A 13532-nucleotide genomic window follows, 5' to 3' on the forward strand; every position below is an offset into this window, starting at 1 on the left:
TGTTAAAATAAATGGCTGTTAATATTATTTTTTGTTACTAATGAGAGATGTGGCATTCGGCTTATTTGTCTGAAACTAATGATTATTTAATGTTCCCAAATGCTTACCATTTATTCATACTAACAATGATTGATATCGGAAATTATTGAAGTACAATTTATAATTAAAAGGAAAATCCTTTGTGTTGGAGCTTTTTCATAGCGATAGCCTTGCTGCCGCCTAAGATTACGCAAACTAAACAAACGCAACAGCTTAAAATGTTTCTCAAACAGGAACTTTCCAAAGTTTCATGTTTTGTTTCGCCCGTTTTACGGCGGGAAACTCCCTTTCTAGTTCTCTCCGGCTTTCACTATTTCATTTTCCAGTCGAAGAAATATTCGCACATAGTTTCGCCAGGTGGAATGCGCTAAAAGTGCCGGCAGGTAAAAATAATTGCGATTATACTCGCTATTTTTCCGCACAGCAGCACTGGGCCAACACCCAAAGGTAGTGATGGTGATGGTGATGGGGATTTGTGAAGTTGGTTGGGGAGTTCACCTGCTCTGGACAGACAGAAGATGGAGCGAATAACTCTAGTTGGCTTTAAGGGTGAGTTTGTTTGAGTTTGTTTTGCTTTTATTTACCATTTGGCACACCATTTGCCGAAGTTCTTTAACTGTATATAACTTTTATTAGCTCAAATATTAATAAATACTTTAAAAACCAACAACTAATTGTCTAAATTAAGAACTTTATCATAAAACGCTTCGTGAATAAAGTCAGTAAAGGTTTTAATTAAACAAATATTCCTTTTATTGAATGCTTGTTAATGAAAACAATGCAGCCTATATCATTTGGAACATAAATGGTTTTTAATATTATTTGTTATTCGTGCAAAGAAGAGATTTTGACCCAATTACAAGGAATATTTCTACCACCCAATTTATATTTATTTTTGCATTTATTTGTTCTTTGAAAACTTTCATTTGACTATTTGAATTTTATTTTATTTTTGGACAGCAGAAACCGGCTCAATTAAGCTGATGACCAATGGAGAGCACTGATTGACAGATTGATAGGCAATAAACTGCGTCACATGTGGCGTATGCGTAATTTGATAGTCGAAAGGCGTATCGTGTGCCCTCAGTTAAGCACCACCTTGGTGCTTTTCCTGATTGCTTGTGGTGGCTTAATTAAAAGCTGGCAAAGTTTGCCGCATTGTTTGCAATTTGGTATCCCATTTTTGTCGTCGTCAACATGATGATGATGATCATCATTAGCATCCTGCGCATCTGGTCGGGCTCTATACGCCATTGTTCGTTGAATTAGGTTTTGTGTGAATGGACTGCAGTTGTCGCTTATCCTTATCTGCCGCTTGTCCTTGTAATTATCAACAGACAACTAAGGTGTCCTCTGCCCCAAGCTCTTAGGCCATTGTCTTGCCTTGTGGATTCAAATCGCGAATTATGCTTTCCACTCGGCTTACTTTGGCCAACTGGCAGATAAGACATGCCAGGAAGAAGCTTTCCAGCTTTAAGAGTGCACCATCTTTAATTAGTGATTACACATTTGCAGCACGTGCCACGCTTTGGCCCTTTTGCTTTGCGACTCACGTTAATTAATTTATTATTGTTCTGGCATTCGTTTTTGGCAACAAATTTTGACACAATACAACTGTCGGCTGGCCCACGATAAATTAACTCCAGCAATGGCCACCTCCTGGGCTGCCCTTAATGCGGGCTTTCATTAATAATTCAGCTCATACGAAACTAAGCCAAACTGCTGAATTGAGTAACCCCGAAAACTGGATAAATTAAGTTCATCTCACATCAATGGTAGTAGCAGCAGCAACATCTGGCGTTCCAATGAGCTCCTATTTTTCCATCACAGTCGAAAATCAATACATTTGGCATTTGTCTGATATATCACTAGCTATTCGTTTCAATTTGTCAATCAAGATGACACAGAAAGCCTGAAAAACAAAGCGAAAATTGAAATTAAAAACATTCAGACAGCATTGATCAAGAAAAATGTCCCGCCAAGTTTGAGGAACATTTTTTTAGCTGACTTTCTACTCACTTTTGTAAGTAATCCTTTTTCTTTGTTTGGTTGTTAACAGCAATGTATATAAATGAGCTTAAGCTCTGGCTTTATTCTGCGGTAAAGTTCGATGAACTTTGATTTGTTTATTGCCAGAAATTTCTTGTTGCATACTTTTGCGGTTGAGTTAAATTTTCATTTGATTTTTCGGTTGGATTTGTGGCAAAAGATTTTAGATTCGATTAGGGGAATTTTCAGCCTTTCACCAATAAATACTTTTTACTGCAGCATTTTACGCTAATAAAGATATACCATTCTTGCGTAAATAACCTCGAACTACAAAGAAAATTCTGAATTTAATCATCTGCACATATTTTTCCCTGCTAAGAGCTGTTGGCTTTGTTTTACAGCTTATCATATTTGTATAGGAAAACCCATTTAATTTTCCCTGCTCAATTTGATACGTTTTAATTGCAAATTATAGCTGCCGGCCAAAAAATAACGAACATGTGTGTAAATTTACGGACATTAACTAAACACCATTTTCCTGACCCGTTTTTCATGAGGAAAGCTTACGAGTCTGTCTTTGACCTTCACTTAGGACTTTTAATGTTTCATTTCTAACTTTTTGCTCGCTCTAATTGCATTTTGCATACTGGCCAGAGTCTGTCTCCGCATTTATACAACTTTTCATATACAATATATACTTCAACATATATGTATGTATAAATATCTGCAGTCTGACTGTCATGTGCCCGTCAACACACACAGGCAGAGTAAGAGAACATTTTCCACACATATCGCATTCAACTATTTGAACAGCAACTGAAATGCGCATAAAAACTTTTACAATAAATCAGGAAATTTGTAAAACATTACACACGCAACAGCCATATATACAGATTTGTTGCAAAAATGTTCAGCGCCAAATGGAAATTTGTTTACCAAGCTGTTGATGCTGCAGGCTCTGCTCTGCTCTGTTCTGCTGTGCTGTGCTGGGCTGTTTTATCTGCTGTCGCAACAGTTTACATTATTTGGCGAGAGTAATTTCCAAAATTTTGTCGCCTCTGACTGCGGTGACAAAAAGGATGCTAGTAATTAAAGGTAGAAAATTTTAAAACATAAATTTCAGGGAAAATATCAGCTCATTACGGAGTTAGTTGGCAGAATAAATCCTTCTACCATCTCTTAAATATATATAATAAATATTTAAGAGGAAGTTGAGTTCATTGTTGGCTTCTATGGAGGCAATCAATGTCCGTGACGAGTGAACGACTTAACGATTATGGCGATAAAGAGATTTATCGACAAACGAATCAAGTGAAGCTATATAAACACACACGCCCATTCCAGATAATCCACTTCCGATTTGAGAAAGGCCAGGACAAAGGATGTTTTCGCTGGGCAGGATTCGCGTGTGTTTTATTGGGCACTAGATTGCACTCACTTCTGGGAGCGATTAAAATCGATTTAAGCCATTCCCGGCATAAATCAACCAGGCAAAATTCATCTGCTGGCGAAGGTCAAGACACCACGCCCAAAAACTGATGTACTAAATAATATCCATTACTGCAATATAATGTTTATCTACGAGTTGTGGCATTTGGTTGACAGCGTTTATCGGTATTTGTCATAGCTGGGAAATTGTCATTCATCAATCGTGGGGAAAAAAAATACTATTTGCCAACTTCCATTCTCAAACGGGGCGATGGAAAGCCTTTTAAATGCAAATGTTTTATTTATATTGCGGAAAAAGCAACCAAGAAAAACGTGTTATTGATGTTCCCCTATTGTTGCGTTTACTTGAAAAAACTGCTAGAACCGGAACAACAGAGTGCAAACAAAGATATTGAATCGAAAAAAAATGTTTACCACCAAACCAATATTTGCAGCAATAACTCTTCAAGTAAGAATAACTCTTGCTACTTGTAGAGTTTGCTCTTTAAAGATAGAAACTTACTTTCGATTCTTTCTTCTTTTTTAAGGATATTAAAGAGTTTTTTCTTAAATAGCTGACCCTTGTCACATCTTGGAAATATGATTATAACCCCACTGAGTGGAAAATTTCTCCGCTTGTTGCATTCTAGCCCAGCTGCTTTTGAATCTCCAGCTGCATCACCATTTGAGTTCCTTTCTCGTCGCGTCCATCCATAAATATTCATGTGACCTAATCGGTTTATGACTGCCATAATCGCCTGCACTTTGCACGTCTTTTGGTCATGAAGTTGGATTTTCTTCTTTTTCCACGGCTATTTTTTTCACTTTTCCATATTTGTATTCAGTGCTGACATATGTCCAATATGGGAATATGGGTTAATCTGGGAAAAGCAGTCGAGGAATCTTAAGTTTTCACTTAAAGAGTTATTTAAGTTTTCACTGTAAAAGACCCAAAAACTCAACATGAACATATGATAAAGAACAGACCCTCTTTTTGGGATTGTTTAAACTTAATTTGATTTGATAGTTTAAATCTGCATAAGTACTTCTGCATCGTGTGACATTCTCATGAATACAATTTTGAGAAGTTCGATAGTGCCACGGGGCGTATACGTAATTTGCTACCTATCATATGTCTATAAACTAGATTAGTAGTAAAACTACTTAACTTTTTTTCATTTATAAATTATCTTTAAAAGCTTTAAAGAGTACAAAATTTTTATTTATTTTCCTTCAAAAAATATCTGTAAATTTTTATTTTCCCTCTCAAAAGCAAAAAAGATTAGAAACTCCTTTGGATTTATTCCACGCAATCGCAAAACTCGTTTGAAACGTAAAAAATATTCAATAAAAATGGCAAATACGGGTTACATATGGCTCCGGCCAAATGCCAGCTGAGGACAAATGCGTATATTTACGCGACATATTTACGGCGTTTTAAATGAAAGCACGTGTTTAGCAAAGCAAACGATGGCGCTGATGCCTCAAATATCGCACCTAACTCGCGCCACAAAAACAAAAAAAAAACATGACCAAAGGCACAAGCAAAAGTGGCAAAAGCATCAGGGGCAACATCAGCGGCATCAGCCAAACCAGGCAACCTGAAACGAGACCATAAAATGGCGAACGTTGGCAATAAAAACTAGAACAACTGCCAGTGGGCCAAAAGTGTGGGAAAATGAGGATGGCGGTGGTGGAACGTTGAGAAGAGCTAAACGCGGGCAGGTGGAGCGCATTACTTTGAAAGTACATTGAGCTTGAAAATGACTTTGTAAATGGCGCTCGACAAATATTTTATTACTAGGGAACAGCAACAATTTACTTTGTTTGCCCCCCGCCACTCCTTGCCTTTGCTTTGTCGCTTTGCCACTTTTCTCCTTGCCACCAAGGCACTTTACTATACCTTCAAGTTTCGCTTTAATTTTAAATCAAACAATTATTAGCATCACCAGTTTCTCTCCCCTCGCAAGTTTTTCTATACCAGTGGAAATTATTGGGGCTTGTAAGTCTTAAGATTGTAATTTCTTAAAAATGTATTAGTGATAAAAGTAGGTAAAGTGAAAAATTGTAATTAAGAAAACATGAAGTCCTAGCTTTATTTATATATATGTTCTTACCCCTTTGGATATATTGCTTATACCTTATTATTTTAACCGTATTTACTTAGTAAACTACTTTTAGATTTTTGAATAACACATTATATTTACTTAATATAACCAAAGGCTGGTCATTTTCGTGTTTTTTCCATTTATTTTAATAAAAAAGCTAACAGCATTAGAAATTTATTGCCTGTAAATCCAAAATCATGCATAAATCAACGGATATTAAATCCGATTTTAATGCAAAACTTTATAATCGATGACAACGGAAATCCCATTTAATTCGTTCTTTATTGGCTAAAAATTTGCTGTTGTTTTAGCGCCTGCTGTGAAAATTTCATTAAAAATGATCAAGTTAATTTCACAAATTTGTGTGTATTTCCACTACCTCCACGGGGTATGACCACCCCAGTGGACAAGCGCCCCGAAGGGGGTTGTTTCTATGGCACTATAGAGGATGGCAGAGTTATGGAATGTTGCCAAAAATGCCAGCGGGTTAGACCTGCGGTTGCGGTTTGCCCTGTTCTGGCCCGGACGACTACGGGATTCAGTGCAGCAACACTGGTCCTCTCCGTTCCTGGCTTTTGAGTTATCCTTTTCGCGGTTACCTTTTGTCGCTGGCCATTGTTTTAGCTGCCCCATTGTTTTATATACCAGGGCTGGAGGGGATTGAAGAGGGAGAGACTCCGAGGAAAGGATTTTTGTTGTTCTGTTTGAGCTTGGCCATTGTTTTGGGGCCCAACGAAAGCGCTTTTTTTTTTTTGGTTTTTGGCTCGCTGTTTTCACTTGTTGAAGTGTTGACTTTGACGTGGTCAATGCTTAGGCACCATAACAGCTTCATTACGGGGCACGGTTTCCCAGTTGATTACAATTCACAAAATTAACGCCCATGTTGAGATTACTCCTAAATGCCTTAGCCAAAGAAGATAACGCCACCAATCTCACCACCTCCTCCTCTGGCTAGGACTTTCTCAAACTCATCCTTGGTCCTTGCCTTACGCGCGCGCTAGCGTAGTTTGCATTAATTTCGCGTTAATTTTACGCGATAATCGTATTTCTTCGTATAATAGTCTCGAAACCGGGCATTGGGCGGGGCTTTCCATATTGCTTTAATGGCGGCTAAAATGCTCTTAATGGCATCTATTTCAGATTTTATTTATGCACTCGAAAATCACATTGAAGTCTGGCGGCTACTTAGCTTTTTAGCTTGCTTGGTTGCGGGTTGAATGGTGAAAGTTACAGAAAGTATCTTTGGCAAATGGAGGATAACTAGCTGGGAATTTCAATGCCAATTGTCTATGGCAATTACTTTTTATGAGGCAGAGAAACTGAATCTATGTTTATTGATAAGAACTCTTTTAGTTTGAATGACTTCCTATTACTCTTTTAAATACAATTTTAAAAGATTTTCTGGAAAATTAACTTCAAATATTGTTACGTTTGATGGAATCCCGTATTTTATAATCCAGTTCAAATTCCATTGCAACAACCACTCAAATCAAGCCGATAATATAGATATAGAATATTGGCAATTTTGTTCTTTTGGTGGCCAACTCCATTTCAGATATTGCAACCGAATTTCGAAGCGCTTCACCATTGTAATCCCAAATCGCTTTTGTTTGATTTTCCATCCATGGCTGGCAAATTAAAAGTCGCATGAATTGGCCAAAAGCAAACAGTGGCGGATAGGGATAAGAGGGGCTGAAATGGGGATGCTAGGGTTTGGGTTAGGATGGGGAAATGAGCAATGGACCTTCAACAAAATTCTAATTATTCATTGTCGACGCGCCGCTCGCTGACAGCGAAAACAATGAGCGCACTCAACTGTGAAAACTGCAACAAAGCGCATTCCAAACTCAGACGAAAAAAAAAAGGAGAGGTGCGGGGAGTGACGCATTTACTGTCGCACTAAAAATAAAGCTTCAGGCCAAAGGATTCGCCAGCCATGAGAAACATTGTCAACATTTTTTACAATTTTCTAGTCGTTATTTACCATTGTTTCAGCTCTGACCATTGTACGAGATGCACAGTCACAGATACATAGATAGAAAGATACATAGATAAAATACGCAGATACAGATGGAATCCCTGTGTCCTTAGATACGGGTGGTGGTTGTATCCATGACTGTTGGCTATGGCAGCAATTTGCAGCATTTAGTCCAAGTCCATTTAACTTTAATGCACTCTGGATCTCTGGGTGGGTCGGTTTGCCGTTCGAGTTATCGCAGCTTCCCTTATGGAAACGCCAGCAGACGATCTTTGATTTATTGCCAGCAATCAGAAATGCATTCAACTTGGGTGATTTTCGACACAAGGACAGGGTATTCTTCATTGCCTTTGGTCTTCTCCCGACATCTCCCTGCTGACCAATTGCAAACAGTTGGCATTACTGCCAAAAAGATTTTGCCCAACTATCCGACCCACGCCCAATTAATGAATGTTTCGGGCCTTCAGCCAAAAATCCGCTTAGACGCAATGCGACAAAAAAATAAAACTGTAAATAAACGAGGTAGAAAATTCTAGTCCAACTTTATTTTCACTTTCAAGGGATTTAGGCTTTTTAAATTTGGCAGGTGTCCAATGTTAAGATAAATAAATATTGATAAGAATGGCAGGCCTAGAATATTTTGTTTTAGCACCAATTTTTAGCTTGTGGCCTAGAGTAGGCGGTGTTTTTATATTTATAAAAAATTCAATGAAAAACAGCAAAATTCTGGATTAATTTTATGTGTAAGTAAAGAATGGATGTCTCGTGTAGAAAATATAAAACAATCTATCCATTAGCCACATAGTTTTGAAGGTACCTCTGTGTAGCAGACGAGTGCACTCAAAATCCCAGTAGTTCCGATACGGAGACGGCACAGGCCCGATCGCCAGCATACTGATGGCCAAGCAAATGGTTGTGAACACGACGTCGCCAATGACTGGGCGGCGCCTGCATCGGGATGTTAACCGGCTGCTGGCCTCGGGTTACCGCACCACCGTGGATGATGACATGGCCAACCTGGATGTCCGTTTCGAGGGGCCACTGGGCACCGCCTACGAGGGCGGCGTGTGGTCGGTAAATGTGGCCATACCGCAGGAATATCCCCTGAAGGCGCCGCGCGTCCGTTTTGTCACCAAGATCCTGCACCCAAACATCGAATTCACCACTGGCCTGGTCTGCATGAATGTCTTTAAGCAGGCCTGGTCACCCAGCTACGACCTAGTGAACATTTTCGACACCTTTCTGCCGCAGCTGCTACGACATCCCAATCCGTTTGACCCATTGAATCACAGAGCCGCCTCCCTCATGAAGCACTCGGAGAAGCTCTTCCGTGAGCATGTTATCATCTGCTTGAAGATGTACGCCCGGCCCGTTTTCGAAGCACCGAAGAACCTGGCGGAGGAGGGTCTCGAGAAGCGGTCCTCGGACCTCAGTCTTTCCGATCTGTTGTCGGACGAGGATGATGATCAAGATGGAGAAGATAACCACAACAATGACTCCTCTATCGCACTGCCAGGTGACGGGGCAGATCAAGCTGGCGTTTAAGTATTTGGATGGAATTTTTTGTGTCTTTGTAAGAGAGAAATTTGTATATGAGCAAATATATCGAAATTTTAAGTACGATGAATGATTTTGTTTAAAATTACTCATTTAAACTTTCTTTTGTCTTAATAGTTATACAAACAATCAAATATAAATAATGTTACAATGGTTTTTTAAGTTAAATAAGGATTTTTTAATAAGAATAGATTGCATTTTTTATTTAATTAAATATTTTAGTTATCCGCTCGCGTCGTGTTTTTTTTACGCTGCCTCAGTTCGTTGTTCCTCTCTGAACTTCTCAAAACGAACTACTCATATTCCCGCTCTGGTATTCTTTCTGACCGATCATCTGGCCACACCCAAACTGTGATGGGACACTTTTAATAGCGGTGTCACCCTATTCCCACAATAAAATAAATATAATGCACATAAATGTAATAACCATTTATGCCATTTACAAAAATAAAAATTTCAACCAGTTTCCCTTTGCCATTACTCAAACATTTAAACAATCAACAATTTTACGGCTTGTTTAATGTCCTGAAGGAATGTTTCCTATTAAATTTCGCGCCATAATTGTGTTAAACAAGATGAAAACAGATTGCCTTAATGTTCCGATAAGAAATTAATTGTTCTCCATTAAAGAGAATTACAAATTAACTGGGCATAATTGAGGCCGATGTCAACTCCAGTCAACACATCCAAAGTGCTTCAAGCAGGTGATTTCTGATTAATTTATCTGATTAGACTAAGAGTGGTTAGGAGTTTGGCAAACCCATCAGGCGGTCAACCTGAAAAGTGGAAAACTAGTCCGTTGAATGAGTATGCATTCAGATGGAAACAATGATTTAATTATGATAATTATTTAAACAATTGTTTTTGATGGCCCAAAAGGTTCCATCTGGCTGATGGCAGTTGAAGGTTTCAAGGCCAAAAACAATAGAGCTTAATATTTGATAAATGGTTTTTGATATGTTCTTGGAATGGGCAAACGATTTACAATTCAAAATAAATTTTAAAGCAAGGAAAACTTTCCTTAATTGGTTGACCTTCTGTACAACTTTGGTAGAATCTTTAGCTAAGACTTAAATGTTGTTACCTTTCCTATTAAAGTTTTTTATGGCTCAGACCAATCAATATAACCATAAAAAAATGGAATAAGTGATAATTCGGCAAACTGGCAAAATGAATTCGTCCGCCTGTCCCCGAAAATTGGTTCAATACGGATGATGTTAGGTGGGGAAGAGGAAACACCTAGACGTGAATTTGGCTTTATTGACGCCTGCTGCTTGGCTTGGTCTGAATCTCTGAATGACTGACTGAATGAATGGCTGGCCACCTTCCTTCCTTCCTGCCAATCCCAGAGACCAGGGCCAATGTGAGTGCAGTGTTCCAGACAGTTGCGCAGACAATCCTGGCGAGAATGGGGCTGAGAGATGAGGGGCCCTGGGCAGGTCGGATGCCTGCCTGTCTGCGTGTGCTGCTGCTGCTGCTGCCATCGAATTAGAATACGACGTGGCCCAGTCTCTGTCTCTGTGGGAACGAATTTATGCAATAGTCATTGCCATTTTCGACTTTGAATGACTTTATCTTCACATTTCCACAACGAAATGATGTCTTTAGTGAGACATTGGATTGAAAATGATGGGATCCGAAGAAAGAAAGGAGTTCAAGTTAGGGGGACCAAACACGTGGCATGCTTAGAGATGGTGACATCCTAACAAATAGATTGCACAGAAATAGCTTTGTTCATCCCAAGAGCATCAAATTAATGACAACTAGAGAGTTACGCTTAGCAGACAAAGGTGAAAATTGAGCTTCCAGATAGAATTTACACAAATAAATATCACACTTTAAAGTACTTATAAAGATTTGTCCATTTTCAAATAAAGTTTACCATTTAGTTACCATTTATTGAGTTTAAAAAAAAAATTGCTTTACTTTTCAACCACATCTACGGCCTTTGATCTGAACTTTCATACTTGAAGTCATTTTTTTTTTTCAGTATAAATAAAAACGCTCGGGGCTTCGAAGTTTAATTTTCCTGCCAATGGCAGATACGAGTATGTTTCGTTGCCATATTGAGGTAGAAGAGAATATTATTCGATGATTTTTTGTGATGGTAATAAAACACTCTGTGCATAAAAACCACTTAAACTTTTTCAAATATTTCTGACTTTTAAAAATAAGTAAATGTATTAAAATTATAAGTTTGAAGAATACAATATACTCCTTTATATCAATAGTAGTGGGTAAAAAGATTAAATATAGCTTGTTTTCCATTTAAAATTTAAACGATGTGCACATGAGACAAAAACTTGTCAAAATAAAAAAAATCGAATATATTTTTGAGTCTGAAACTTATGGAAGTCTCTTTTTATATTTGAAGAATAAAAAAGAGTTTTCAGCACCAACATAAAAAGGAAAGTGTGAAAATCTGTTATTTAAAATGAAAAATAAAAAGAAATTTATGAAATTTCATCTCAACCATTTAATCAAAACAATTTTGTTGGCCACTTTAAGGCTAGACATTTCTGTGCCAATAGACTTAGTTCCAACTTAAATTGAAAATCTTTGTGCACGTCGGTGGAAAGACTTTTCAATGGCCAAATGGATGGGCCAATGGACTGTTTAAGCCAACTGTCCCCGGCATTGAGCATGCATCCGCTGGCGCTAATTTATTCAAGTCAATTGACTCGCAGCGAGGCGAGTTCAGTTTAGTTGGCTGTGCACGGTAATGTCAGGCGGTGGATGTAGGATGGAGGCTGGCCTCATTAGCATATTCTAATTAATTTATATTATTCCAAAATGCACAAAACTTAATTGGTATGGACCACTTAGTTAATGAAATTGAAGCTCCCACCAGGCTGGGACTTTCTCCAGCCCTTTTTTTTTTTTTTTTTTTTGAAGATGTTCTGCCATGCAAAATTCTTAGCTGTTGACAATTTGGCGTGACTGGGAATGAAAGCCAAGCACTACGCTTGTACTTGATGGAAAGTTTCAGCTGTACAGGGCTGCCAGCATTACATAACAATCTCTGGTAGCCGCCCCCTCTGGTCTGGAGTCTCATTAAGAAGGAGCAGCTCCTTTCTCTAGAGAGTTTCACCGTTGTTGGCAAACAAATTTCAGGCGCCATCTTCGCCGAGTTAGTTATGACTGACAACTTTTCGACACACAATTTGCATTTGGGGTTCCCACTGTTTGCAAGTTATTTCTTTCTTCCTGTTTGACAACCAAAGGACATGTGTTCCAGTTCCTCGAAGGGCTTTAGATTCATTCTCCGCATTCAGCTAATTTATACCAAGACAGCAGTAGTTGTTGACGATGCCGAGATGCGGATACGATTGCCAGAGACAGACACCTTTGTGTCTGTGTCCCCGCATAAATGTCTCGTTAATTTCGCAATCGCTCCCCACTCAGATGTATTCGACATTCCTTTGGACCTCCATCCACACTTCAGACCCTTGAGAGTTCTACGGAAGGTTTGGATTGCCAGGTGTAAATCCCCTCCTCACCCCCAAATCATGACCATTGTGTTTGCCTACACAATTGGGTCTCCCCAAGTATTCCCCCAACTGCTGGCTGGGAATGTGCAATGTCAGGACTGGAGCCATCTTTGGACAAAGCGCCAAACAATGCAGCTTCAATTACCAGGCAGCTTACAGCTTGTTTAGCTGAGAATGTTTTTGTTTGGTTCCTTGGTGGTTAGGCTCAAGGAACCTCATTCCCACTGCCAATTAGATGGAGTGGGAACGTTAGCGTTTAGGTAGATTGTTTACCAACAGACACCTTCTGCAGGAAGCCTTAAGTTTTCCCAACGATGCAGGCATTGTGGAGCCACTCAATTTGGGGCTTTTCAGCAAATATAGGTTACCTTTTGTGGTAGTTTTCGGATTGAGTAATGCTTAATAAACATTAAGACAACTCTAGTAGTTTCCTAATTGCATGGCAAATTTATCAAAAGAAATAATTTCCCCGAAATAAGCTCCAAATGGAAAGCCTCTTCCTGAAGTTCCACGAAAGAAGTCATCAATCTGTCTTGAAGATAAACCTAAACGGATGTATGACAATCCCCGGCCAACTCCAGAAAATCTCGCCCAGCCTTGAGTTGGAATGCGAATGATAAAGTAAGGCACTGAATACCACTCAGGTTTGCCCCATTCGAATTGCTGGACATTAAACGGATGTCGATAAATGAGATTGACAATGACAAACATGAAAGCGAAAAAGTAGCCAGAAAAGAGAGAAAATTCCCAAAACCATCGAGTCAATAAAATCCCCAAAAAAGCCAAATCCCGCCCCTGAGGTCACTGGGATAAACTAAAAAAGGAAATGTTAAACCAAAGCGTAGAGATCTGAGTGACAGCTGAACCTCTGCACCCGTTCCCTTGCTGGAACCCCCACCATTCCATGGGCCCTTCTCCGGGTTAACAGATGGCAGAACATAT

The 13532-nt window shown here is 39.0% G+C and overlaps 1 protein-coding gene across 1 annotated transcript; it reads left to right on the forward strand.

Moving 5' to 3' along the window:
- The first annotated feature begins 8212 nt into the window (after positions 1-8212).
- On the forward strand, positions 8213-9169 carry LOC108111742 (ubiquitin-conjugating enzyme E2 4). The gene is made up of 2 exons (XM_017221296.2): positions 8213-8285; positions 8340-9169. The coding sequence occupies exon 2, from the start codon at positions 8440-8442 to the stop codon at positions 9085-9087; it is 648 nt and encodes a 215-aa protein (XP_017076785.2). The 5' UTR covers positions 8213-8285; positions 8340-8439; the 3' UTR covers positions 9088-9169.
- The last annotated feature ends 4363 nt before the right edge of the window (positions 9170-13532 follow it).

The sequence above is a fragment of the Drosophila eugracilis genome, unplaced genomic scaffold (genome assembly GCF_018153835.1).
Source record: "Drosophila eugracilis isolate 14026-0451.02 unplaced genomic scaffold, ASM1815383v1 contig_415, whole genome shotgun sequence".
Taxonomy (NCBI): domain Eukaryota; kingdom Metazoa; phylum Arthropoda; class Insecta; order Diptera; family Drosophilidae; genus Drosophila; species Drosophila eugracilis.